The sequence below is a fragment of the Psammomys obesus genome, unplaced genomic scaffold (genome assembly GCF_907164565.1).
Source record: "Psammomys obesus unplaced genomic scaffold, mPsaObe1.curated_primary_1811, whole genome shotgun sequence".
NCBI classification, from domain to species: domain Eukaryota; kingdom Metazoa; phylum Chordata; class Mammalia; order Rodentia; family Muridae; genus Psammomys; species Psammomys obesus.
This window is the reverse complement of record NW_026585580.1, coordinates 14,749,429-14,774,517: the sequence shown is the minus strand read 5'-3', so window position 1 is coordinate 14,774,517 and position 25,089 is coordinate 14,749,429. Positions and strand designations below refer to the sequence as shown.

Genomic DNA, 25,089 nt, shown 5'->3' with positions numbered 1-25,089 from the left:
TCCTTCCTTCCTTCCTTCCTTCCTTCCTTCCTTCCTTCCTTCCTTCCTTCCTTCCTTCCTTCCTTCCTTCCTGTCTTTCTTTCTTTTTGGTTCTTTCTTTTTATTTTGTCAAGACAGGGTTTCTCTCTGTAGCCTTGGCTGTCCTGGACTCACTTTGTAGACCAGGCTGGCCTTGAACTCACAGTGATACATACTGTCTGCCTCTGCCTCCCTGACTGCAGGGATTAAAAGTGTGCACCACCACGCCTAGCTTTTCTTCTTAAATTAAAAAAAGGATTTTCTTGTGGGTATGTGTGTGTGTGCGTGTGTATGTGTGTATGTGCACACACACATGCATGTAACGGTGTTCATGAAGGTCAGGACAACCTGCAGGAGTGACTTCTTTCCTTCCATCATGTAGGTCGTAGGACTTGAACTCAGGTCATCAAGCTTGGAAGCAAGCATCTTTATCCAGTGAGCCATCTTTACCCTGTATCGTCTTTAAAATAAAATTGCCATCGGCGTCATCGTCATCCCAGCTCTAACAGCCTTGGGCATTAAGTTTCTAATGGACTTGGAAGCCTTTGCTGGTGCTGTCCAAACCCCATGCTAGAGGTGCTAGGTGTGTCAGCACAGCTCTGCTGCCGTTCAGCTCTCAGGCTGCCCCTGCTTCCTCCAGACTCCGTTCTCTTTGCCGAGACAACCCTCAGCTGCATGGCTCTGCAGCTCCCAGACCTTCAATGTCTGTGTAGTTACTTTCTACCTGAGGCATTTTATCATAATTAGGTGTAGCTCTTTTCTCTCCTCAATAGTGAGAATTTTGTCAGCAGTAGCTCCCAAGTCTACCCCTAGCGTGGATGATCTACCAGGAGGATTAGAGGGAGGAAAAAAAAAAAAAGCCAGAAATGGAGGAGGAAGGGTGAGGCTGAGAGGCAGCTGGCTGAACTCATAGTGGGGTACTGATGCTAGGTTCCTTCTCCGGGGAGACATGAACAACATACACCCATCCTATATACCCGTCTTTCTAAGGTCCTAGCAAATGGAGGTGCAGTTCTCAGGGTTCACCTGAGGGAGCCATTGAGTGTCTTAGGCTTCCTTACAGAACAGTGGGTGAGGTGTTCCGGACAAGAGCACAGGTGATGTTAAAGCAGCCACATGAAAGGTCTGTGCCTGGCAGGCAGGAATGATGGCCTCACCCTCGCCTCATCCCCCCCACCTATATCCTCTGCCCCCCCCCCCCCAGTCCCTGTGAAATTAGGGCAGAATTGTGTACTACTGGGAGGGGTGTAGCTGGATACCGAAGTGACGGCCTCGTGCCCCGCCCTGGCCCCTCTGTCCACAGGCCCAGCTGAGCTTTCGGGGGCAGGCCCAACAGAACTGCAGATGGAGGCAGTTAGGCTGTGGGGACCGCCCCGTATTCTAGCCGCTCACTATGTCTGGAGAATTCTGGGCAGTTTGCTTATGTTGCAGCAAGGAGCGCTCTCAGATAACACTAGAGATGGTTTCAAAGATGTCAGCCAGAGTCCAGCAAGGGTTGTGGGAAGAAAGGTGGCAGGGCATCCAGGCCAGCAGATGGAGCGGCATTCGGCATGCAGTCTCTGGAGACCGAAGGAGGAGTCAGGGAGGCACTCCCTGCCTGGAAGAAGTTACGGGTGACTTTGAGCTGTTTGTGGGTGCGGGGGATTGAACCCCTGACCTTTGTGCTCTTAACCACTGAGCCATCTCTCCAGGCCTACAGTCTTCCTTCCTTCCTTCCTTCCTTTGTACAAAAGTCTACCAAAATGAGTACCCTTCCAAGTCACGTAGCTGTTTTCCCCTCATTTCACTATGAAAATAGAATTTAGGTCTTTATAATGAAATTACAAAAAAGATGCTGTCCTCCCCCCACACGCCCAAGGAAAACCTGCAAGTCCGTTTAGATGAAGAACATGTTTCTAAGGAAATGAGGTTTGCAGCTCAATGCAGCAGCATTCCTGTCTCCTTCCTGGCCCTTTCCTGAGCCTGTGCCTTCATGCAGTGTTAAATCACCCCATTAATGATCACACTACCTGTGATGGAGGGACATCTGTGTTCCAGAGCTTTTCTGGTGCCACTCCTAGGAAGGATCTTGTTCTGTGGGTATAGAGAAATCGGAGACAAGTTAAGCTCATTTTCTTGCTTTAAGTTTAAGAAGACAGCGTAATGCCCTTACGAGCCCCATTTTCCCTTGTGACCGTGGACGGGTCTTTGCGTATGTGACACCTCCAAGGGTCCTCCAGGACCCTTAGAAGACGCTTTTGAAATTGATGCGTACAGAGATTCACTGAACACCTCCTAGCCTGTGAGGAACAGGACAGAGATGCAGAAGGCACTTGGAGAGAATGCCATAAACTCTGGACTTCTTGGGTCTAAACTCTAAGGACAATGTCGCCCCCTTCTCAGTGAGTGGTTTGTGGACCTGTAACTGCCACATCGCTGTGGAAAATGTCAGCAGATCTCAGGCCTTCCCACTCCACTAGAGATCCAGCATTTCTGGAGAGAAGAGTCTCCCTCTCCGGTCGTTACAGCCCTTCCAGCTGTCTTGTGTGGAGGCTGAAGTTGAGGAAATGGAGACTGGTATTTTTATGAGCATTGCCTGTCTGTTCTAGGTAGAGATTTTCTGTCTGTAACTGGCCTTTTAGGGCCAAAGTCAGGACTCTTGCAAACCCAGACAGCGTAGACTTGGCCAGTTAAGCCAGTAAAAGAGATGAGGAGGGACAAAAAGTAAAAAGAATAGAACATCAGTGGCTGCGTTGGGAAGAGAAACAGGTAAAGGGGTGAGGTGACCCCGAGGTCGTCCTCAGGGTCCTGACAGGAGCTGGGGCATAACGCACACACAGTTGAGCAGTTCCCGGCCAAGGCGCGGTCTCATGGCTGCAGATCTGGTCCTGCAAGGTGGTCTGAGGTTGTTATCGCAGAAATCGGACCAGTCTGGTTTCCGTGAGTTTGCTCTCCTCCAGGGTGTGGTCTTGTGTTTGCATAATCACCCTTATCTAGGTTTGTCTGTTCCATCAGGTATGTTGTTCCTGGAACTCAGTGGCCAGAGGTTTAGGCCTTGGACTTTTATCTTTGTGCCTTCAGCCTTGAAAGGAAAGGAGATAAGTTTAGGCTGAGTCAAACTGGAATCTGACCCAAAATGAGAGTAGAGGTATCGTTTTAATCTTGTTCCTAGTTACTCTGTGGGTCTAAGTGATGAGCCTTTGGAGAAAGCAGCTTCTGAAGGCCTGTTAAATACTCAGATTTATTCTCTCTTCCTCTTCTCCTTTCTCCTCTTCCCTCACTCCCTCTCTTTTCCCTCTCAGTCTCTCAGCGCATTTTAGAACGTTGTAAATGGGAAATTGCCTCCAATTACTTTCAGAGCCCTGTCTTCAGTTTTAAGTTGGTTGTATAAGACCAACCAATGTGAATTTTTTTTTTTTTAAATAAAGTGAAATATTCCTTTCAAAGACAGTGGCTTTCTGAACATTAAGTCTGTAAGTTTAAGAATGGTGTTTCTGAGTTGTTGTCATGTGTGTTTGTGTGTGCGTGTGTGTTTAAAAGTTTTTCCGCTGTGAAAGAGTGTGAGATAAAACATACAGGGATTTTCAAGTCTCAAACCCAGGACAAGTCTCACTCAGCCCCAGTGGCTCCTCCCAGCTTTCCCAGCATTCCTCAGTCCCTGTGACTCCTCTCAGCTTTCCCAGCGTCCGTCAGTCCCCATGGCTCCTCTCAAGTTTCCCAGCATCCTTTTGTACCTGTGGCTCCTCTCAGCACTTTTCTTCCTGCTTCCTGTCCCCCTATCCTGACCTTCTCACCTCCCCCACCTCCCAGGTGCTAGACTTCCACTTCTCCTACCCCCAACCCCAGCCTCAACCCCCACCCCCTGCCTCAACCCCCACCCCCAGCCTCAACCCCCACAGTCCCTTGGTCTCTTGGCCCAGTCTGTGGCTCCTCTCTAGCTCTTCCTCCCTTCTCCTCTTGTCTGCCAGCCATGCTCAGCCTCTACCTGTCTCTCTGCCTGCTTTCTCCCTTAAATCTACAATAAAAAAATCTTCTACACACTCATGCCCTCCTATTTGTTTTCTTTTTTAATTCAGGTTCAAAGCCAGTAATCAACATTCTTTGCAACGGGAATTTTAATTTAATGTAATCTTAATTTCTTAAATAATAACCAAATATGTAGGTATAATTTGTTAACTTTAACATTCACAAAATTCAGTAGTAAACCCCACATCTTGTTAACTAGAAGGTTCTATCGCTTAAGAATTTTAAATTTGTTTTTATGCATATATAATGTTACCAACTATATTAGGCATCAGTTTTTTCCTGTAGTGAGCCCCAAATCGTTATTTTAAATTGTCAAACCACATGAAAGTTGTCATTTTCACAAGAGGATCAAACATCAACAATTTCATGTTTTGGGAGTTTTACACTTTAGATTCTGTCTCCTTGCCAGCAGAGCCAGGCGCCTGCTCAGGAAGAGAGCAGGGTGAGGACCCCCAGGCTCCTGCCACGGGCCCCTGCAGACTGCCAGTGATTGAAAACAAAGCAAATACAGGAATTTTGCTACAAATTTTGATAATGGGATATTGTATAAACAGATCAGTCATTTGGAGGAGGTTTTTTTTTTTTTTTTTTTTTTTTTCTTTTTCTGTGTATGTGTGTGTGAGTGTGTTTGTTTGAACTAATTTAGTTTGAACTAAATTTCTGGGAAATAAAAATGGGGAAAGTTCTAAGAGTGCTGTAGAAACTTCTAGAAAGCTCTTGGCTAACTAGATAAAATATAACGTAGGGCACTCCTTAATATGGAAGGGCAGATTTAGAAGCAGAGGTTGCGTGAGCACCAAATGGACCCTGGACCCTTTTGCCACCATAGACTTTGGACTGAGTGTAGTGTCCAGGTCAGAACCTATAGTGTGACTGTCCGAGGCCCAGGGGATCCTCTCTACACTGGTTTTCCAAAAATGTGAGCCCACACCGTACCCCCTCAGTCTCTTTTACGTGTTTCTGACAGTGATCCTGATACCTTCTTAGTGTTAATCTCACTCAGGGTCCACTCGGGACTGCTGTGCATTGCGGTGTGCGCTCCAGTCTTGGGCGTTTCCCTAGCCTTGGTCTGGGATGGCCTCCTACATCATCTGAAGTGCATGCTAAATGTATCATACATTGTCTCGGCTTCATAGGGCCGGCTGTTTCCTTCAGATTAGGCTGAGATTACGTGATTTTGGCAGGAGCAGCGCATAATGAACCCTGCGTGTTCTTGAAGTATCTCTCAGGAGGCCTGGTCCTGGTCCTGTTAATGCTGATGTGGGCTGTGGCCACTCCCTCAAGGGATGTCTGCCCAGTTTCCCCACTCTAAAATTAGCATTTTTCCTCTCTGTGTAAAATGAGTACTTGATGGTGAGATTCTTTGGGATGAAGTAAATACTTCGTTCCTTCCCAGACTTGCACCTGGTAGTCACAGTATCCACGCTTGTTTCTTGCCTGAATCAGTTACTGCTGTGGTCATACCTCCCGCTGGTAACGGGCACTCTACTCTAACATCCCCACCCCCACCTGAGAGGTACGAACGCATTGATTCTAATTTTATTCAGTGGGTTATAATCTATTATCGTCTGTGGTTTAGTTCACCTCCATGTAGCTAGGGAGAGTTTCTTATGTAGCTTTGTGACCTTTGTCAATGTCCTGGCATTCTGTTTTTCAGCAAAAATAAAAATGAAAATTTTACTCTTGAGTGTATGTGTGGGCAGTGTGGAGGTCAGCTTGCCTGCAGAAGCCAGAGGACAACTTTGTGGAGTTGGTTCTTTCCTTCCTCCATTGCGTGGATTCAGGGATTTGAACTTGGATCTCTGGGCTTGTGCAGCAAGTACCGTTATCCACTGAGCCAGGCCATCTGTTTTTTTGTCTTTTAATATTATTACCTTGAAGTTACTTTTCTCCATTGAGTTCTCGTTCTTTTAAGTGGCGCATAGTATTCAAAACCAATGCGCAGGCACTGCCTGGGTTATCTGTTATGTGGAGAGTAGCCTGCTTGCTGGCTTGGGTGATGCTGGGCCTGGGCCTGCTTGCCCATAGTCTCCAGACTCAGGGGCCCCCACACTTACTCCCTGCACCCTTAGAGTGGGATCTGATTTCAGCCATGCTCTCCGTGTTATTTTCTAGGCTCTTTAAGAAGTGCTGCTGTTCTAGATAAATTTTAGGATGCCCATAAGCCTTCCTTCCCCCACTGGCATTTTGGAAAGTGTTGACTTGGGTTTGTTTCTTAGGGGAGAGTTGTTTTACAAGACTGGGTGTTCCCCTTCAGGAATGAGAGGGCGATTTCTGTCTTTTCTCTGTCCCCCGGCTGGCGTCAGTAGTATTTGTTCATAGATCTTGTCTCCTGTGATAGTCCTTACACTGTTGAGCAATTCATGATCTCTGTCTTTGAGCTGGGTTCTTGCTCTGTTGCCAGGTTGGTTTGAATTCCTGGCCTCCACTTCCGTCTTCTGAGAAGCTGGGACCTCAGCTCCCACCACCACGTTCAGCTCTTCCAGCTTTGTATTTATGAATGGCATCTTAGCATTTGTTTTTTTTTTTCATGAATTTACACAGCGACGTGCCTCCACCAGGAATGTGGAGTCTAGGATTTCATTAAACCATGCCACCTTCACTTGCATTAGTAAATGGGCCACAATGGCATCCTAACCTCCCTTTCCTGGTCACAGTTCTCCCTGGGTTCTGTCCTTCCTTTAGCAGGCCTGGGAGGGGATACAGCCGCTTACGTGGCTCCGCTTCTCATCGTTAGGGAAGCGGGTGTTGTGCCAGCTAATTACCCGGCCATGGACTTCTGGAGTTTGTTGTGTGTACCTGAGTGAGGGGCAGTGAGCCGCGCTTTCACAGGGTGGCAGCCGCCAGCTGGCAGAGTGAGTCTTTCCCTTCAGGCAGGGCTTTGCTCCGTAGCTCTGCAGAGTGCTCACATTCTCACAGGTTCGAAGAGCAAAGTTAGTAGGGGCTCTGTCGTCCAGCAAGTGAGGACCTGTTCTGATTTTCACTTCTAGTGCAGTGTGTGTTTTCTTGCAAAATATTGACCTTAATTATGCATCTGTTTTTGCAGTTCTGTTAGTTTTCTTAGACGCATACTTCTTTAAGTGTTGAAAGCATTTGTAGAGATAATTTATGTTTTAATTTCATTAGGAATGTTTTTGAGAATTTTATACACGAGGACTGCATTTATATCCTTTTCACCCCTCCACCGCCTTCCACCAGTTCCCGCTGTGTCCTCTCCAGTCCTGTCTAAAATTCATGGACCCTTCAATTGTACCCATGACTGTTACACATGTTGTCTACATGTTTATATGTATGGGTATACAGCCTGCAGAGTCTACTTAGAGTTGCTCATATGTTAATGTTCAGGGATCTCTGCGTGGCCAGCAGAGTAGCTGTCTGAGGGAGGCAACAAGGCAGTTTGACTCAGTGAGACCCAGGGGCCTGTACCAGTACAAACTTAGAGCTTCTGACTTCCCCTAGTTTATTTTAGGCATATTTACCACACACAATTTGGAAACCGTTTCCTGGTGATAGTGGACTCAGTCCCATGTGCACAGCAAAGCTCGAGACGTAACTACGTCAAGACTCTTGGCGAAGGGCAAGTGACACGTGTTATGAACTATAGTGCAGTGAGGGGTACGGCGGCGGACCCAGGCCACGGTTTATTAGGGGAAGAGAGAGGAGTGAGGACCTGGGAAAAGGTAGAGGCAGTGAGTGAGCCATGAGCGTAGAGAGAGAGGGGTCAGAGAGGGAGAGAAAGGGGGTTCCTAGGACAGAAAGAGAATGCTGGGGACCGAGAGAGCCGGGGGTGGGTGAGCGAGTGGTCCTTTTATCAGGCTGCACATGCCGGTGGCACCTGGCAGCGGCAGGGCATGAGGTAAGCAATTGCTAGGTCCCGGAGGACAGGCCAGCTCAGTCACCTGTGTGCTGGCAACATCTTCCAGAAGGATAGGGTTTATAGATGAACTGAGAAGAGCAGCTCAGGATAGAGCAGGGCGAGGGTGGGAGGGAGCCTAGTATGCTGTAGACTGAGACTAACAAGCTCAAGGTGCGGTCTAGCAGGAGGAACTGTGCTCTGGCCACACAGAAAAGTCAGCTTCTGGTTGGGGAACCGTTTATCCATCTCCCTCCCCCTGAAGAGACAACTCTGCGAGTTTAGCACTCCTAGTTCCCCTAGTGCTTCTGTGTGAGCACAGGGACCCACGTGTCCTTCTAATTACGAGCATTTAGGAGTGGCCGTTTGGGACTGGACAGGCTATCATGGCGTCCACCCCCAGAGAAAACGGACCTGCCCACCCTTCCTCCCTTCCCAACCTGTGGTTACCTGTCTAGGGATATAGGGCCATGTGAAACTACCCCATACGCACTGGCATGTCAACTGGTCTAAGCTGGTCTCGTCTAGACAGCTCTATTGTTGAGGCTTTATGGGTATAGGCCTCCTTGTCCAGAAGACATTAGCAGCAGGCTCTGTGGTCCTCTGGCTCTAATGATCGCTCTGAGCCTCCCCCTTCTGTGTCATTTGTCCTTTGTGTTCTGGCCAGTTGTGAATCTGTAATAGCTAACCTCTGTTGCAAAAAGAAGCTTCTTTGATGAGGGGTGAGGACTGTTCTCTGTGGGAAGAAGAATAAGCATTAGAACACGGCTAGAAATTGCTGTGGTGTAGGAAGATGGCAGTCGGTTCTGCTCCAGGTCCATGCCTCGCCTGCTGCCGGAAGCTGGGCATGTGTGTTTTTAAGACATATACTAACAGACAAATCATACTAATGATTTTTTTTCTGTTTTGCTTCTAGAAAAACTAATTGCTTATCAGCGAGAATTTCTTGCTCTAAAAGAACGCCTTCGAATAGCTGAACATAGGATATCTCAGCGTTCTTCTGAGCTAAACACCATTGTCCAGCAGTTTCGCCGAGTGGGAGCAGAAGCGAATGGAAGCAAGGCTGCCCTGAGCACATTTTCAGGTGCTTTAGAGGGAGTATGCATTCAAGGGTTGTTATGGAGTGTGAGTTGAGAGTTGTGTGAATGGTTTGCCAGCCAGCACGTGTTTGCTCTTTTCAGAAAGAAAAACTCACCAAAAATTTGCTATTCTGGTGGGTCATAAGTGCAGTTTATTAATTGCTGAATTTGAGTTTGACAAAATGCTGTTACATTTCAGTTTTGTACATTTGCTCAGTATGAATGAAGAGCCTGTATCTTTTGCAAGCATTCATATGCGATGGGATTTTAGCGTTCGGGCTAAAGATGGCTCAGTGGGTGAGAGCAGCTTGACGGCACGCCTAGCAACTGTGGTTCAACTCCCAGGTCCCGCGTGGTGTGGAGCGAGCCCCTGTACCGTGCCCCCAACACACACACAAATAGGTGTTTTAAAATGAATAAACGTTAACTTTTACTTTGGCGCGCTCGTGCTGTAACCCGTGTTTGGCCTTAGATGGCCGCTGGGGAAATCTAGGCGCTGCTCAGGTGTCTGAAGGAGAACAAGGAAGAAGCCTGGTTTGCAGTGTGAACCTGGGAAGCAGCTGAGCCTTCCCTTCTCGGGGGTGGGGGGGTGTGACTTGTGGCCAGTCAGAGGAGCACCTTTTCTCTCTCGGTGCTTCTGCCCTGATGATGCAGCTGTCGGGTGGTTATATGAGCGCCCCAGGAGCTCCTTCCAGAGTTTTAGATTGGCTTCATGTGCTCTAGCAGATGGAGACAGGGCTGTCTTTCTTCTTGATAGGAACACCTGACCTCATTTCTAAAGTTTTGTGTTTCTCCCTCTCCTCCTGAGGGCACAGTATCTTGTCAGTACAATTGCACTTATAATTACAGAAGGAACAGCTAAATAGAAATCACCCAGTGGTTCCTGTTAACTCTTTTTGTTTCCTTTTAGCCTTTTTTTTTTTTTTTTTAAATTTACTTCTTGAATTTATACTATTGAGCATTTTTACCTTATGTATTTTTTTTGTTTTTGAGACGGTGCCTTTCTCTTGTAGCTCTGGCTGTCGTGGAACTTCCTATGTGAACTAGGCTGGCCTCGAACTCACAGAGATCCACCTGCCTCATCCTCTATAGTGTTGGGATGAAAGGTGCACACCACAATGCCTGACATCATTATTCTTCAAATACATTAACTTTTTATTTTAATGGGATAAGATTTTACTCTGTGGCACAGGCTGGTGACGAAGTGACTGTGTAGTTTAGGCTGACCTCAGACTTCAATCCTCCTGTCTCAGCCTCCTGAGTGAGTGCTTAGGGTCGGTTACAAGTGTGCTCTCACCACATTGGCTAAAATACTATAACAGCTAATATACTAATCATAAACCACAGCACATTAAGCATTTCCTTCTGTAATTAGCAAATGAATGTTTTCCTGGGTCATTTTCTCTCTCCGAATCACAGCTCTTTGAGAAACGTTTCTGTGTATCAATTGGTTGTCTTTCTGGCAGCCCTTGTGATCGTCATTAGATTATGTTTTGATGCCCGCTGATTTTCAAACACATGGCACCATTCCTGGAACAAGACAGAAAGCAATTAAGTGTTTGTTGAGCGCATAAAAGCTGGAATCATCAAGAGGAAATGACCGAGTCACAGGACAGACTGCTTTAGGGCTATTGATTGTGCTGACTATCTAGAACAGTCATTACACCATGACGGACAATAGCATCATTCAGGCCGCTGCTGATTGCTGGGTGGGAATAGGATATCGTAGCTTACTGACACTTTACACATGAGATTCATCTTTAATGATGTATTTTTGTGGGTTTGGTATGGGTGTTTTTGTCTGTGTGCCACACGTGAGCAGTGCCCAAGAAAGCCAGAGGAGGGTGTCAGATCTCCTAAGTGTTCTCAGTGACCTCTGTAAGGGGTTCCCACCTCTTAATTGTCTTTCTGTGTTTCAGATGACACCATAAAGCTTCTGAAAGAGTTGACAAGCAAAAAATCCCTTCAAGTGCCAAGTATTTACTATCATTTGCCTCATTTATTGCAAAATGAAAGAAGCCTTCAGCCCGCCGTACAGATTGGCAGCGGAAGAACGGGAGGTGGGTTCGCTGTGCGCCTGTCATCTCAACTGATTTGGCGAGCCGTGTTGACCACTGGGAAGAAGTCTACTGGGACAAAGATTAAAATTGTGTGTTGGAGGGAAGGGGACATTGCCATCCTTCCTAGTTTTAATTTTATTTTTGTGTTTTTTAGAATTTTGTTTTTTTAGAATTATTTTATAGTTTTAAAAAATAACTGTGTCGCATGTGATAACAGGATTCTGCCCTCAGAAATTAGTCAGAAGAGGGCATTGGGTGCCCTGGACCTGGGTTACAAATGGTTGTGAGTGACTATGTGGATGCTGGGAACAGAGCCCAGGTCCTCTGCAAGAGCAACGTGTGCTTTTTGTGGCCGATCTATCTCTCCAGCCCTTGTGTTAATACTTTCAAAACGCTGATTTAGCTGGCTTTTCCTTTTTTTGCATGCAGGGCCTCATGCTGGCTGCGCCAGCCCTCCTCCACTGACTTGTGCTCCAGCAGGGGTTGGAGATTGGGAGGTGGGGGGTTGATTCAGTGGAACCTTAGGTATCTTCTCTTTAGGTCCTATTTCCTCCTGTCATTTGAGTTGTTAGTCTAAGTCTCTGCATCCATTTCATTTTGGTTCTCATCTTTCTGCTTTATAAATAATTCACAGCAATGTACAGTCTTCCCATGGAGGTCGTGAATCTTAAAATAACCCATTCAGATTAACTCTTTTTTAAAATTTTCTTTATTGATTGAAAAAGAATATTTATTGAGGCCGGGCATCCTTCAGGGGCTGGATAGAGAAACACCATCACGATGCGGAGGACACTCTGCAACTTTCTTGAGAACAGCAATCGTCAATTATTTTTAAAGGCTAACATTGGTATCTCCCTGTCATAGCCACTCTTTGGGTGAGGTTCCATGGACAGTGTAGACTGTGTTTTCATTCATGGGAATAACAGATGAATAGAAAATAGTGTTTTAAGAGGTTTGTAGCACGCGGGTGGCAGAGGCAGGTAGCTCTCCATGAGTTCCGGGCCAGCTAGGGCTACACGGTGAGATGTCCCCCTCGGCTCCTTCTGCTAAGTCACCTGAAACTGTGATGCTGTCTAGCAGGCTCTTATGTAACAACCTCCTCTGGTTTTGACACTCTATCCTCCCTTCTTCCGCCCCATTCATTTTATCCCTTATGAACATTTCAAGATCTTGACCAACTAGTTTTTAAATAGCCCACACTCTTGTAAAGTGGATGTTGTTTTTTGAAATGTAGAAAATCAGGCAGCTTGGGGATATGAGGGAAAGCTGTATTTAATTTGAAAACAAAAACCTCTCTTTCCTAAATCATTACACAAATGGTTCTTAGTGGTTCTAGAGCCAAGAACCCTTAGGATATCCTAAAAAAAAAAACAAAACAAAAAGCCATTGACCCCAGCTTAGGAAAACACACATGGAAAAGTTACTTTGTGCATGATTTCTGGAGTTCCTGTTTTGTGGGAGCCCAGAGCCTGTGAAGGGGTTTTGCACTGAGAATGTCCATTGTCTAGATCCAAGGAGACCTGCTGCTTGCTGGCGGTTCTGTTCTTCAGTAGTTGGGCTGATTAATTACAGAATGCCAGCAAAGCCTTCCTCAGGCTTGGCAGAAGGAAACCTGCATTCCAAGTGGTGACTGGTCTGAAGAGTCACCACTTTCTGGGATCCTGAAGTCCAGAAAGTGCTTTCCCACACAGTGTCCCTCAACCCTCCCACACACCCACGGAGGCGGCTGAGGTAGCCAGGCACAGCAGACAGATGGCAAAGCAACGGCATCTGCAAATAGGGCATGGCCAGCAATAAGAAGGCCCGTGCTAAGGCCAGGAACATGGCCATCTATAAAACTGAGTCAGTAGAGCAAATACTAGGATTTATTTTAGAGGGAGGGGAGAGGAAGTCACACCCATAAAGCAGTACCCACCTGTTAGAAAAGATCCATTACAAACGTTTGCTTTCCATGTGGGTGGTTACGGTTGAAATTCGCAGATTCGCCATGCAAGGGTAGATCCAGTGAGTTGGGTCTAGAGACTTAGGTACTCCTAAGTACTCAGGAGGCTGAGGTGGGAAACTATTGGGGTCAAACCCTGCCTGGGCAACAGAATGATGTTCAAGGCCAACCTGACCAACTTAGAAACTCTGCCCCAAGGTAAAGAGAGAGCTGGGTGGCTTCATGCCAGAGCACTGTCTCTCTAGTTCCTTCAGGTACCCACTTGAGAAGGGTGGACTTGCAGTGGGTGAGTTTGGATGGTTTTTCAGCATTTTAGGGAGGACACGAGGACTGACCTTGGCTGGGCTTGAGGGAATGGTCACGGAGCGTACCAGAAGGAATAGCAATGAACAGTGGACACTGTTTCCTGAAAGCCAAGAGAGTAAAACGCGCTCTGTGCAATATTTTTCAAGATTTATTTTTCTTGTCTTTTAACTATGCAGTGTACGTGTCTGTATAGGGGTGTGCGCATTAGTGTGGGGCCCAGGGAGATCAAAAGTGTCAGATTCCCCAAGTTACAAGCCACTGTGAGCTGCCCCATGTGGGTGCTGGGGATCCAGAACCAAACTCAGAATCTCTGCAAAGCCAGGACTTGGTATTATCCAGTGAGCTATCTCTGCAGCTCTCGGCACTGGTTTTCAAGAGAAGAGAATGTGCTAAATCTGGACAAGTTAAGTTCTGAGGAAGCTTTGAGATGCTGAGGTAGGGAGATGTCAACCAGGCAGTTATTAAGATCTTACACTCAGAGGGGAAGTCCACGTTAGCTTAGTTCTGTGAGTCATCGCTCAAAAATAAGTGATTGTTGAAGAACTGTGTCCAGATGAGATCACGCAGGACTCTGGGACTGAGCCTTGTGGGTTCACCAGCAGCCAGCCAATGACTGCCCAGTGAAGGAGGGAGACGGACGGAAGAATGAGGAGCAACTAACCAACATCACATCTTAAGGAAACAGGAAGGGTTAAACCAGCAATGGCTACTGTGAGCTTAGTTATGACTGAAGGTAGACCGAGCACGTCTACCTTCATGGTTAACGTCCAGCGCGTTAACCATCCAGGAGTAAATCTGCATTCATAACTAGCGGTGTAGTGGAAACTATAATTTCGGAACCTTGAGGTGCTGTACATAGACCCGGCACCCTCCAATATTCCCGTCGTCCGTGCTCACAGCACTGAGACGCCAACCGGGAGTTTCCCATGGATGTTCCACGCCAGTGGATCAAGATCTCAAGACCTCACCGTGCTCATTTTTCTCCTCTCACTCGGGAGCCCGTGTTCTGTTCCACCATCATGTCTCCTCAGCCTTCTCTGTAAAGAGTGTTGGCTGGCAGTTTTGTGCCATGTCCCCAAACTATGTTTGCCTGGTGTTTCTTCATGGGTTCCTTGAGCTTTTGACACGCAGCGTGTCCATTCATAAGGTGTGTCAGTGTCTCTGAGGACCATAGACATTACCTTTTATTTTTTTGTTTCTAACATCGACTCTCTCAGTTACTCCTATGAACTTGTAATGTTGTTATAATTTTTTTCACTTAATTATTGTGTGTTATTTTCCAGTTTCAGTAGTCATGGGGATTCCTACCGTGAAGAGAGAAGTTAAATCTTACCTCGTAGAGACGCTACATTCCCTTATTGACAATCTATATCCTGAAGAGAAGTTGGACTGTGTGATAGTTGTCTTCATAGGAGAGGTAATTCCTTGCTATTTCTTTCCCCATATGTTAGCCATGATACTAATCAAATATTTGCATGTGTTTCTATAAGCATTTAGGTGGTTCTCGATCTGTGGGCTGTGACCTCTTTGGAAGCCGCCTGTCATAACGCAGAAAAGTTATAGCTGTAAAGTAATAATGGAATGGTTTTATGGTTGGGGTCACCACAGCGTGAGGAACTGTCTTAAAGCCTCCAGCGTGAGGAACGCTGAGATCCGCTGCTCTGGGGAAGTACTGGGTTTTAGAATGGGGCAGGCAGGGACGGGGGCTCAGTGGCAGAACCTTTTTGTGGCACTGATGAGCACTAGGGTCAGTCCTTCGCTTCTCCCGTATATGGGAGGGACTTCAGGACACACTGCTACTTAGGCCCCTGAGTCCCCTGTGTCAGAGCCCTTCCCACGAACATGGTCTCAGTGACAAAGCACACACCACGCACCACGAAAATCAGTCACAGAAAGATATAACGAAGCTTGCCTGTTGTTCTGCATACGAGCAGAACCATTTACTTCTAAAAACTTAATTCCTCCTATGGCTTGTGTACATATATACTAAAGGGTCATTCTGTAGATGTTGTTTGTATTGTGAACATTTTTCTATGCCTCACCCCCAAAAAGAGAGAAGAGGAAAAAAAAAGAAAAAGAAAAAAAGACTTTAAAAGATTAAAGGTCCCAGCATTATTTCTTCTCTGGCTTGTAAATATTTCATAGTCCGGTTTCAGAATCTTTTTTTCTTTTTTCTAATTTCTGATCCATGGGTAAGTTTTTGAGTTTCTGCAGCAATCAGCAACAGCATTGTGTTTATGTAAATGAAGTGTGCATCTGTATGGTTACAGACGTGACACCAATTTTTTGTAGCTCAGCTCTTGAGCTGTGCACACTGAGGTATCCGCTTAGGGCCAGCACGCAGCCGAAGCTGAGCACTTCCTCTTCCACCGTCTATGAGAAAGGGCTCATTTCTTTTTTCTCCCAGGAAATATTAGTCTGCCCTGGCTAGTTTTTATTGTCAACTTCACCCACTCTAGAGTCACCTAGGAAGAATTCCAGGGAAGGAATTGCCCAGATCGTATTGATTTGTGGCCGTGTCTGCGGCAGACTGTCTTGGTTGGTGATTGATGTGGGTGGCCTTGCCCACTGTGGGTGGCACCATGCCATAGTGGTCTGGGGTTGTGTGAGAAGCTGGACCGTGAGCCACAAAGCCAGCCAGCGATCAGTGGGATTTTCAGCTCGAGCTCCCGCCCTGCCCTCTTGCAGTGACGGGCCGTGGCCTGCAAGTATCAGCAAGTAAGCCCTCCCGTTGGTTGATTTTGGAAAGAGTTGTTTCTTTGGTTTCTTTGTTTGTTAGTATTGTTTTTCTTTTTCAGAGACAGGGTTTCTCTGTTTAGCTCTGAAGGCCCTGGAACTTACTCTGTAGGCCAGGCTGGCCTTGAACTCAAAGATCAACCTGCCTTTGTCTCCTGAGTGCTGGTACCAAAGGCATGCGCCACCACTGCCCAGCTGCTCGAGCATATTTATTTATTTATTTATTTATCTATCTATCTATCTATCTATCTATCTATCTATCTATCTATTTATTTATTTATTTAATCAAAGCAGTAGAAAAGCAAGCTAGAGCATTTCATTTTCCAATTTTATGGGTACGAAGTAACACTTTAGCCTTTGCCAGTATGGCTCAGTTTGGAGACTGTTAGGGTAAAAAGTAATTCTTTGCTTTTATTTAATTTGGATTTTTTTATGGAATTACATGTTGGTTGGTGTGATTTCTGACCCTTTACGTTTGTAAATGTTTTTATAAACTTTGCTTATTTTTTATGCTTTGATTTGTAAGCAGTTTTTATATATGGGGGAGTTAACTCTTTGAAGTAGTTTGTCCAGTTTGTTATTAATGGTATGTTTGTTTGTTTCTTTTTAAGTAAATCTTTTCACATCTTAAGTAACCAAACCTGCCAATCGCATGTGTCTACCTGGAGAGGGGCACAAAGCGGTGACTGTGAATACTGAAGTACACTGTTGACTCAGCGTTGTGCTTCTAAAGCCAGACTCCTCCACTGCAGACATTTGCAAATTCAGAAATACATAAAACTCCTCAGCGCGTTAATTAAAAAAGAAAGAATTGTCTCTTGGAATATGTTCAAACTGTTAGTCGCTAGCAGGTGCCTCAGGAGTCAGGATTACGGGTGATGCCATTTTCTGCCACATGCATTTTTATAAAGTTAGAATCTATTTGCAACAGGAATATTAATCTTAATGGGGGAAAACTTACAGCTAGGCAACCTTGAACGACAGTTCGGGGATGAGCATTCGTGGGCATTTGCGTCCCTTTTGCCACTGCCATTCATCTGCTCACGAAGGTGGCATCACCGTAGCTGTGCTCAGCGGAGCTGTGCGCAGGGCTGCCTTCTGCCACTCTCCCCAGAGCCTCTGCCTCCGTCAGCTGGAGTGGCAACCAGGCGACCGCCCCCTTGTGCTCAGCATCACTGCAGGGAAGTGCTGGGGGACGCTGGGGACTGGGTAGGCAAGGCAGTGTTAGCAGAGCCCTCATCTCTGAAAAGCTCTCTTGGATAGCGATGTTTGCCTGCACATCTCAGTGCAGAGATTCTGTCCTCAACAGAAGGGTTGAGATGTTGCACTGGACTCAGTCACTAGGCGATTTAAAACCATTGCTGAGTCTGTGTGAGTCTCCATAGGTTAGCTAGATGTTTTCCCTACCTGTTCCGTAGCTTGAGAGCCATCAGGTTTGTCTTCTGTGGCCTTGACCGTGGTTTATACACAGGATCACTGGGATCTTTAGACTCTTCCTCAGCACCTGTTTTCTGCGTGCCTACCTGATAACACTGTAGGAGTGTCTCCTGGGAAGTGTGGTGGTTTGAGTAAGAATGGCCGCCATAGGTGCATGTTTGAATGCTTCATCACCAGGGGGTGGCAATAGTTGAAAAAATTAGAAGGATTAAGAGGTGTGGTGGTGTTGGAGGAAGCGTGTCACCGGGGGTGGGCTTTAAGGTTTCAAAACCCCATGTCAAAGCCAGCGACCCTCCCTTTGTCTTCGGATCAGGATGTAGTTCTAAGCTTCTGCTCCAAGGCCTTCCTGCATGCTGCCGCGCTTGCTGCCGTGACGATGACGGGCTAAGCCTCTGGCCCTGTAAGCCCCCAGTTAAACGCTTTCTCTTACAACAGTTGCCTTTGTCCCGGTGTCTCTTCACGGTACTAGAAGAGTGACGAAGACAGGCAACCCAGTTCGTCCAGAACTTAGTCTAGCCGTCTCCAGCTGCCGCTCTCCCAGGTAGCCCCGTGCCCAGTGCAGACCTGTGTGTTCTCCGTTCTGCGTGTGTTACACCAAAGTCTGAACGCTGCGTCTCTTTTTACACTCCCTTCTTACTCCCCCCCCCCCCAGCCGATCACCTTCTGTGAAGCCACCTCTGGCCTCCCGTTTAAGTTAGTGATAGCAGTAACAGGCAAATTTCTATAGAGGCAGGGATTACCTCTAGTTTAAATATATGAGTGGAGATCAAGGTATCAAGGTAAAATATTCTAGAGATGCAGTGTGTTTGTGCCTGCCTGTAAAGCCAGACTTCCGGATGCTGAGACAGGAGGATTGCTGGGGGTTCAAGGCTGGTCAGGGCTACAGATGACTCTGTTTCAAAGGCGAAGCCCTGGAGTGTGGAGAGTACATGTAGGTAACTGGGGGTGGCCGTCTTAGCTTCCCGGTGTCACTTTTTGTTCTTTGTATTTTCATTTGTTTATTGCTTATTTTCTTATTAAAGTTTGAAGTGTTGATCCGTTTTTATTTTTTAAATTATTTTGGGTTTTGAGATTATAATTATATAATTTCCTCTTTCCTCCTTCCAGTGCTATTACCCTTTCTTGCATTGTTTTAAATTCATGGCCTCATTTTTCATTAATTGTTGTTCTATAGAGGTGTGTGTGTGTGTGTGTGTGTGTGTGTGTGTGTGTGTGTGTCCATAAAGACATAAATTCAACCTGCTCTGTCTGTGTGATGTTACTTGTGTAGGTTTTCAGGGCTCACCATGGGGGTGCTCTTGCTTGGGGAAGACTGTTTTCTCATGCTCTCAGCATCCTTAGTGGCCTGCCGTTCTCCGTGCAGGCCTTGCAGGCTTCTCCCCGTTCACCTTGGCATGCCTGTTGTCCTTGTTCAGTGTTTAGGCAGCCATGCCGATAGATGTCTGGGAGCAGCCCCTGTCTTCTTAGGAGACACGATCTCCGAGCAACCTCTGTTTCTCTGGCGCTGGTACTCTTTTGTCCGTCTCCCACAGTGACCCCTGAGCCTTAGGGGTTGTGTTGAGGGTGGGTGGGTGCCACGCTCCTGGGCACTGATTGCCTGTGGTTTTCTGTACCGGTTTCCCTGTGTTGCAGAGAGACGTCTCTGTGTTGAGGGTGAGGACTGCACTTAGCTGGCGACCAGAGGAAGAGCAGCGTGGCTCTACGCCTGTGGATGTTTCACCTGCATCCGTGTTAGGTCCCACACGCGCTCCTGACATCAGTGGAGGCCAGAAGAGGGAGTTGGAGCTAACAGACAGTTGTGAGCTGCCGTGGGCGCTGGGAACTGAACCTGGGACCTTGAAAAGAGCAGCTAGTGCCCTTCACCACCGATGCTCTTCATCTCTCCAGCCCCAATTTTTTCTTTTTAAATTTTTTGAAAAGACAAAAAGCTGTCTATCTTTGGGAGGGTATTCATTAGCTATGCTTTCATCCTTTCCTCTCAGTCCAGAACTTCAGAAGGGCGCGAGGGTGGTGGGAATGAATCCCACCACCGCTGCTTGGTGGGTTCTTTGTGTGACCCACATACGGTTGGTCTGTTTTTGAGTTTTCTTTTTTAAGCTTAGAGTTTAATTCTAGTATTTAGTTATCCTCTGAGCTCCACACGCACACAGTGGATGCTCCCTCTCCCCAAGTAAATAAACACATACTAAAAATATATCTAGAGAAGGGAGCCAGGCTGAGATGGACGTTCTGGCCACAGACTGTGTCAGAGATGGTGTTGCCTCTCGGTACTTTACCCCTGTGCCGTGGCTCCTGGCTGCGTGTGACTTTATCTGTGCATCTTCCCAGCCTGCTCCTCAGCCCAGCCGCAGGCCCCCCCCCCCAGACATCTTTCAGCTCTTCTTGAAGACTCCGCTGGCTGCAGCTGAGACCCTGTCTGATGGGGCTGTGTCTTGTTTAAAACAAAATTCCAGAAGACTTGAGTTTTATAGACTGCCACAGGACAGAACAGGCAGCTGGTGGGGTCACAGGCTGGTTGTTCTTTTGAGTGGATTCGAGAGAGCGCATGGATTTTGAGGCTGTGTCATTCAGAGTGTGCCTGAGTAACTGACAAGTTATTGGTGATAACTAACAATTGGCAAGGCTCTGGACGGGCCGCCTGAGGTAGCGTGTCACCCTGTCCACCTGGAAATAGCAAAGCCCTCGCTTAATCTTCAAGGTCCCAACTGTAGAATTTGAATGGATGTTTCTACACTGACGTGACTGATTTAGCGTGGGTGTGGGTGTGGTTGAAGGGGGGGGCACACCACACAGTAAGTGTGAGTGGAGAGGGCTCTCTGCCTCATGGTGTTCATTAAGGCCACAGGAGACAGTTTGATTTTGACTTAGTGGTTTTACGATTGTGCATTCCGTGTTCTACCTACGGGCATGGGAGGCCTTTGTGCCTTCTTGAAACCCTTCGATGTAAATTGCTTTAACAGTGCCAGTGGTCAGCCTGCCGGCGAGCATTGACCAATCAGGTCAGTTTGTAAGTGAGTCAGTCAAATAACCGTGGCATTTTTAATTGGCATACCAGGCTTTTCTACTGTAAAGATGATGTGTTTTTTTTATGTTTAGTAGTTGTCTTGTGGGAAAGCCTGAAGGTCAGGAAAGTACCTGCTTCCTCTCAGAGCGCTGGCACCAACTCAATACCCCAGAGGCTCTGCAGAGATGACTTGTGTGTTCCATTTCTGTCTCCGTTTCTTAACTGGAGTTCCTTGTACTCAGTTGTAGGCAGTGACCAGTTCTGGTTTTGTTAATCAAGTAGGTGTGTGTGTGTGTCACAGCCACTGGGCTCTTCCACCTGCTGTGGCCTGGCTGTTTCTCTTCACTTGTATCAGAAGAGTTTTAAGCTGATCTTGAATTTTCCTGGCCCAGAACTTGGGCACTTTTTGAAGGAACCTGCTTCTTTTTGTGTTGGGGGTGGGCTCAGAAACGGAGGGGACAACTCAGTCAGTCAGTAAACTGTATTCCTTACAAACACGAGGACTGAGTTCAAGTCCAGAACTCACATCAAAATGCCAGGTGTGGTGCACACACTTGGAATCACAGCACTGGCCAGGAAGAGGCAGGAGGATTCCTGGGATTTGCTGGCCAGCCAGTAGCCTAATTTGTGAACCTTAGGCCAATGAGAGCTGCTTTCTCCAAGGAGGCAGGTAGGTGGGCAGCCTTTCTGAAGATGATGCAAAGTTGTCCTCCCTTCTCATACGCACATATAAGTACCCAGATATGCAGGGACGTACACACACAAATACAAATCCAGATCTTGATTCTGTGTGTGCTCATTAGCTGAGGGATGGTTTTATTGACGCTGCCAGTGGAGATCCCCCTCACTTCTGTGTCATTCTGTGCCCCCGTCTATGTACATTAAATTAGATGTCACATCCGTTTGTAATGGTATGTGTGGACTCCAGGCTCACAGGGTCCTCTCCAGCCTTCCCTCACTCCTCAGTGATGAAACTGTTTTCTCCAAAGTGAGGAACATGGCTGCCAGGGTTCACGGTGAGTCTACACGTAAGGCGGGTTTTGGATTGCGAGGCTGGCCTTGCACTGGCAGGTGCTGGGGGCTCGGGAGCAGCGTCTGGCCTCCGTCTCCTGCCTCACAGTGTCCAGAGTGCTGTTTTCCAAAGGGGATTAGCTTCTTTCCGCCCTCCTCGCCCACTGCGCCTATGGTGGTGCGCCTGTGTTCTCCCTTCTTCGGTAGTGGAGCTAGGCTGGTATGCTTGCCGACCTTTCTGAGGTACTTTGGGGGGTTACATGGGAGGCGTGAGCCTCCTTTAACAAATTAGCCATCTGAAAGGGGTCAGTCGACAGAAGGGCCATCTCCACTCCATACCGCTTTACCCCACTCTCTCGTCTAGTTAAATCTAGATGTGTCCGGAAGTCCCATTGTAACTGCTGCTTTCCTTGTGACCTGAGCAATACTTAGCTTTTGTTGAGTTTTCTGTATGCAGTGCAGAGAAGATAGACTCTGTTTTCAGTTCAGAGGTATCAATTATATGTGCCCTGCTGGATTTCACTTTCAAATATCTGTCCCTGTTGCTGGGATGTCAGATCCCCACAGGGGCGACTTAAGGGAGAAGGGTCTGGTTCTAGCTCACAGTTGGAGGGTGGCAGGAGCAAGCTGGCCCCAGTGGCCCACAGCCCAGGAGCAGGAGGAGGGAGTGCTGCTGCTCTGTGAGCTCCCGTCCTCACACAGTCCAGGGTCTGAGCCGGAGGAAGGGGCCAGGCATAGTGGGCAGGCTTTCCCACCTCAGCTACCTCAAGCCGGGGACTCCCCCGCAGGCACACCCAGGGCCCCCTTCCCCAGTTTGTTGTAGACTGAGGGGCGCGTTAAGTATCCCCCTAATGTTTTTATTCTTCTCTTACAGCTTTTGTTTTATAAGTGATAGTATTCCGTTGTTATGAACGTAGGCTCTTTCAGCTTATGGCCAGTTACCCAGCTAATATTTTAGTTAGCTAATTAGCTGATTGATGTAGTTAGTTAATTGATGTAGTTAGTATCTCACTACGCAGCCCTGGCTGGCCTGGATCTCACCATATAGACCAGGCTGGCTCAAAGTCACAGAGATCCACCTGCTTCTGCCTCGGCCTCCCCAGACTGAGACTGAAGGTGTGTGCTACCACACCAGGCTTCTGCCAGTAGTTTTGAACTCACTTGTGCCTTTATTAATGTCTGGGGACAGGGTCGAGTGAGTTCAGCCTCGATGAATGAGAGTACCATGACTCGTCTAGTGTTTCTTCACACTTTCGTTTTCCTTTCCGAATCACTTCACAATGCATTTAGTTTAAAGTGACTTCAGGTGACTTATGTGTACGGATATGACTAGTAGTTCTTTGGTTGTGTGTCTCCCTCTTTCTTCTCCCCCTCCTCCTCTCCATCCTCCCCCCTCCCCCCATTCGCTAGGCCTTTCAGTTTTGAAACAGGGTCCCAAGACCCTTGAGCTTATGGTCCCTTGCGTCAGCCTCACAGGTAGCTGGGGTTGCAGGTGTGCGTCACAGCACCTGCCCTCCCCCACTCCAGTTGCCTCCATCGGCTCATGTTCACAGCGCTGGCAGTCGATCCTGAGGGGAGCAAGGTGAGGGTGGGAGCTGGGTGGTGGGGGAGGGCTTAGTAGCTTAGGCCTGGTATTTTCTCTCTACAGCTTTTAAAGGTGGGTTTTTTTCCCTTCCCTGTTTCGCAGTCTGTTTTGCTTTATTTTTTATGTTTTTCTGCTACTGGAGAAAAGTTTTACATATATGTATGTTTGCAAGTTTTTATAGAGCCTTTTGTGGGAACCTGTTCGTTTTCTTGGATGGTCTTCAGAGAGTCCTGTTAGAGAATACACTGAAACTGTGCTGCCCCTCTTGCCCTCTGCCCGCTTCCTGCAGCTGCCTTGTTGGTTTACATTATCTTGCTCGCTGCACTCCATGTGTGCTCCTGGGTTCATCGGTCCATGGCTGAGGTCCTTGGCTGGAGGCCCATGGCTGAGGCCCATGGCTGAGGCCCATGGCTGAGGTCCTTGGCTGGAGGTCCATGGCTGAGGCCCATGGCTGAGGTGGCTGTGTGAGACTGTCCTGCTTTGTTAGATTTTGCTGGCCTGTCTTCCCTGGCACCGTGCATTCTGGCCGGTCCTCCTCTTTCCATTCTGTTTGGTCTTTGTGCTGCACTTATCAGTGTTCATCGAGCGCTGTTGTCCTTTGGATGTACTTCCTCCTGTCTTCTCTTGATTGAGAAAAACTGATCTTAGCAAAGATTCAAGGGAGCAGTTGTCTCTGAGGCCCCGTATGGTTGGCGTGGTTAGTTTTTGTCAACTTGGCACAAACGTAGGTATACTTGGAAAGTAGGAACCCCAACTGAGGAATTTATTTCCATCCAGTTGACCTTTCGGGTCAACTGAGGGGGCATTTTCTTGATTATTTATTGATGTGGGAGGGCCAGCCCATTTTGGATGGTGCCCTAGGCAGGCAGGCCTGGGCTGTATAAGGATGGTAGATGAGCCAGTTAGGAGTGTTCCTCTAAGATCTCTGCTTCAGTTCCTGCCTCTGGTTCCTGCCTGAGTTCTTGCTTTGACTTCTCTTGATGATGGATTGTAACTGGTAAGCCAGACAAACCCTTTCCTCCCCCAAGTAGCGTTTGATTAGTGTTTTATCATAGCAACAGAGAAGCTAACTAGGACAATGAGCTCTTCTGCCATTGTAGTTTAGCTGGGTATAGAAACTCTCAGCCTTCCCTCCCTCCTTCCTTCTTGTATGCTTGGGTAATAGAGCTGAAATTAGCCAGACAGCCCCACAAATTTCTTATTCTTAGGTATTAGAAACCCATGTTTTACCTGAATTGCTCAGCTGATTCTTTTTATATCCTTAAAGACTGACAATTCAGTGGTAGTGTAAGTTTTAATATTAGGCATTATGGGTCATATTTCCCTGGCACATTATATGTTCTTTAAGCCTATATAGCTAAGTCTTTAATGTCATGAAAAAGCATGGTATTTTTTTCCTTAGGAGAAGTTTAATACATAAAACAAAGTTGAAAAATTTTTACACAAAATGCCTGTATATTTACCACCTTGATTCTTTCTTCTTTTTGGGTTTTAGTATTTTTGTTTGTCGTGTTTCATCTCACCTACTCATCCTTTATCATTAATCCATTTCATAAAAGTGTATATTCTTTCTGTGGTGGGTCTCCTGGACCTTTCTCCTATTTCTTAAAATTGTCTTTTTTTTTAAATTTCAGTTATGAGTTCTTTATACATAAAATGGGTGCCCTTCTGGCCAAATTTGTATTTGAATCTTTCTTCCCACTCGGTGAATGCCTACCCGTGTTCTTTCTACTGTCCTGGTAGGCAGTCTTCTTGTACAGCAGCTGCAGGCTGTGAGCTAATAAACCCTTGCCTCCCTCTAGATTGCAAAGATCTCGTCTGAAAACTGTCATGCTTTTAACTTTCACATTGGGACTGCGCTCCACCTTGAGTTAACTTCTGTTGAGGTATAAGGTGGTGTGAAGGCATAAGGTTCTCTGATTGTCGTATGTTCATTGTTAGAGTCCCCTGTGGACTGTACACAGGGGCTGGTGAAGGTGTGTTTTTCTGTTATATTTCGTTTTGGTTTTTTTTTTTTTTTTTTTTTTTTTGGTTTTGAAGCTAAGTCTCATGC

General features: G+C 46.9%; 1 protein-coding gene across 3 annotated transcripts in view; it reads left to right on the top strand.

Annotated features, from left to right (window-relative positions):
- Positions 1-25,089, top strand: part of Mgat4a (alpha-1,3-mannosyl-glycoprotein 4-beta-N-acetylglucosaminyltransferase A) — an 80,572-nt gene that overhangs the window by 26,346 nt on the left and 29,137 nt on the right. For all 3 annotated transcript variants that reach the window (XR_008720097.1, XM_055607086.1, XM_055607072.1), the window contains exons 3-5: positions 8,793-8,960; positions 10,875-11,015; positions 14,547-14,680. Coding sequence is in view for 2 of the 3 variants with exons in the window: in XM_055607086.1 (XP_055463061.1) it covers positions 8,793-8,960; positions 10,875-11,015; positions 14,547-14,680 (443 nt within the window). In the remaining variant the exon portion in view is untranslated. The remainder of the gene's footprint in view (positions 1-8,792; positions 8,961-10,874; positions 11,016-14,546; positions 14,681-25,089) is intronic.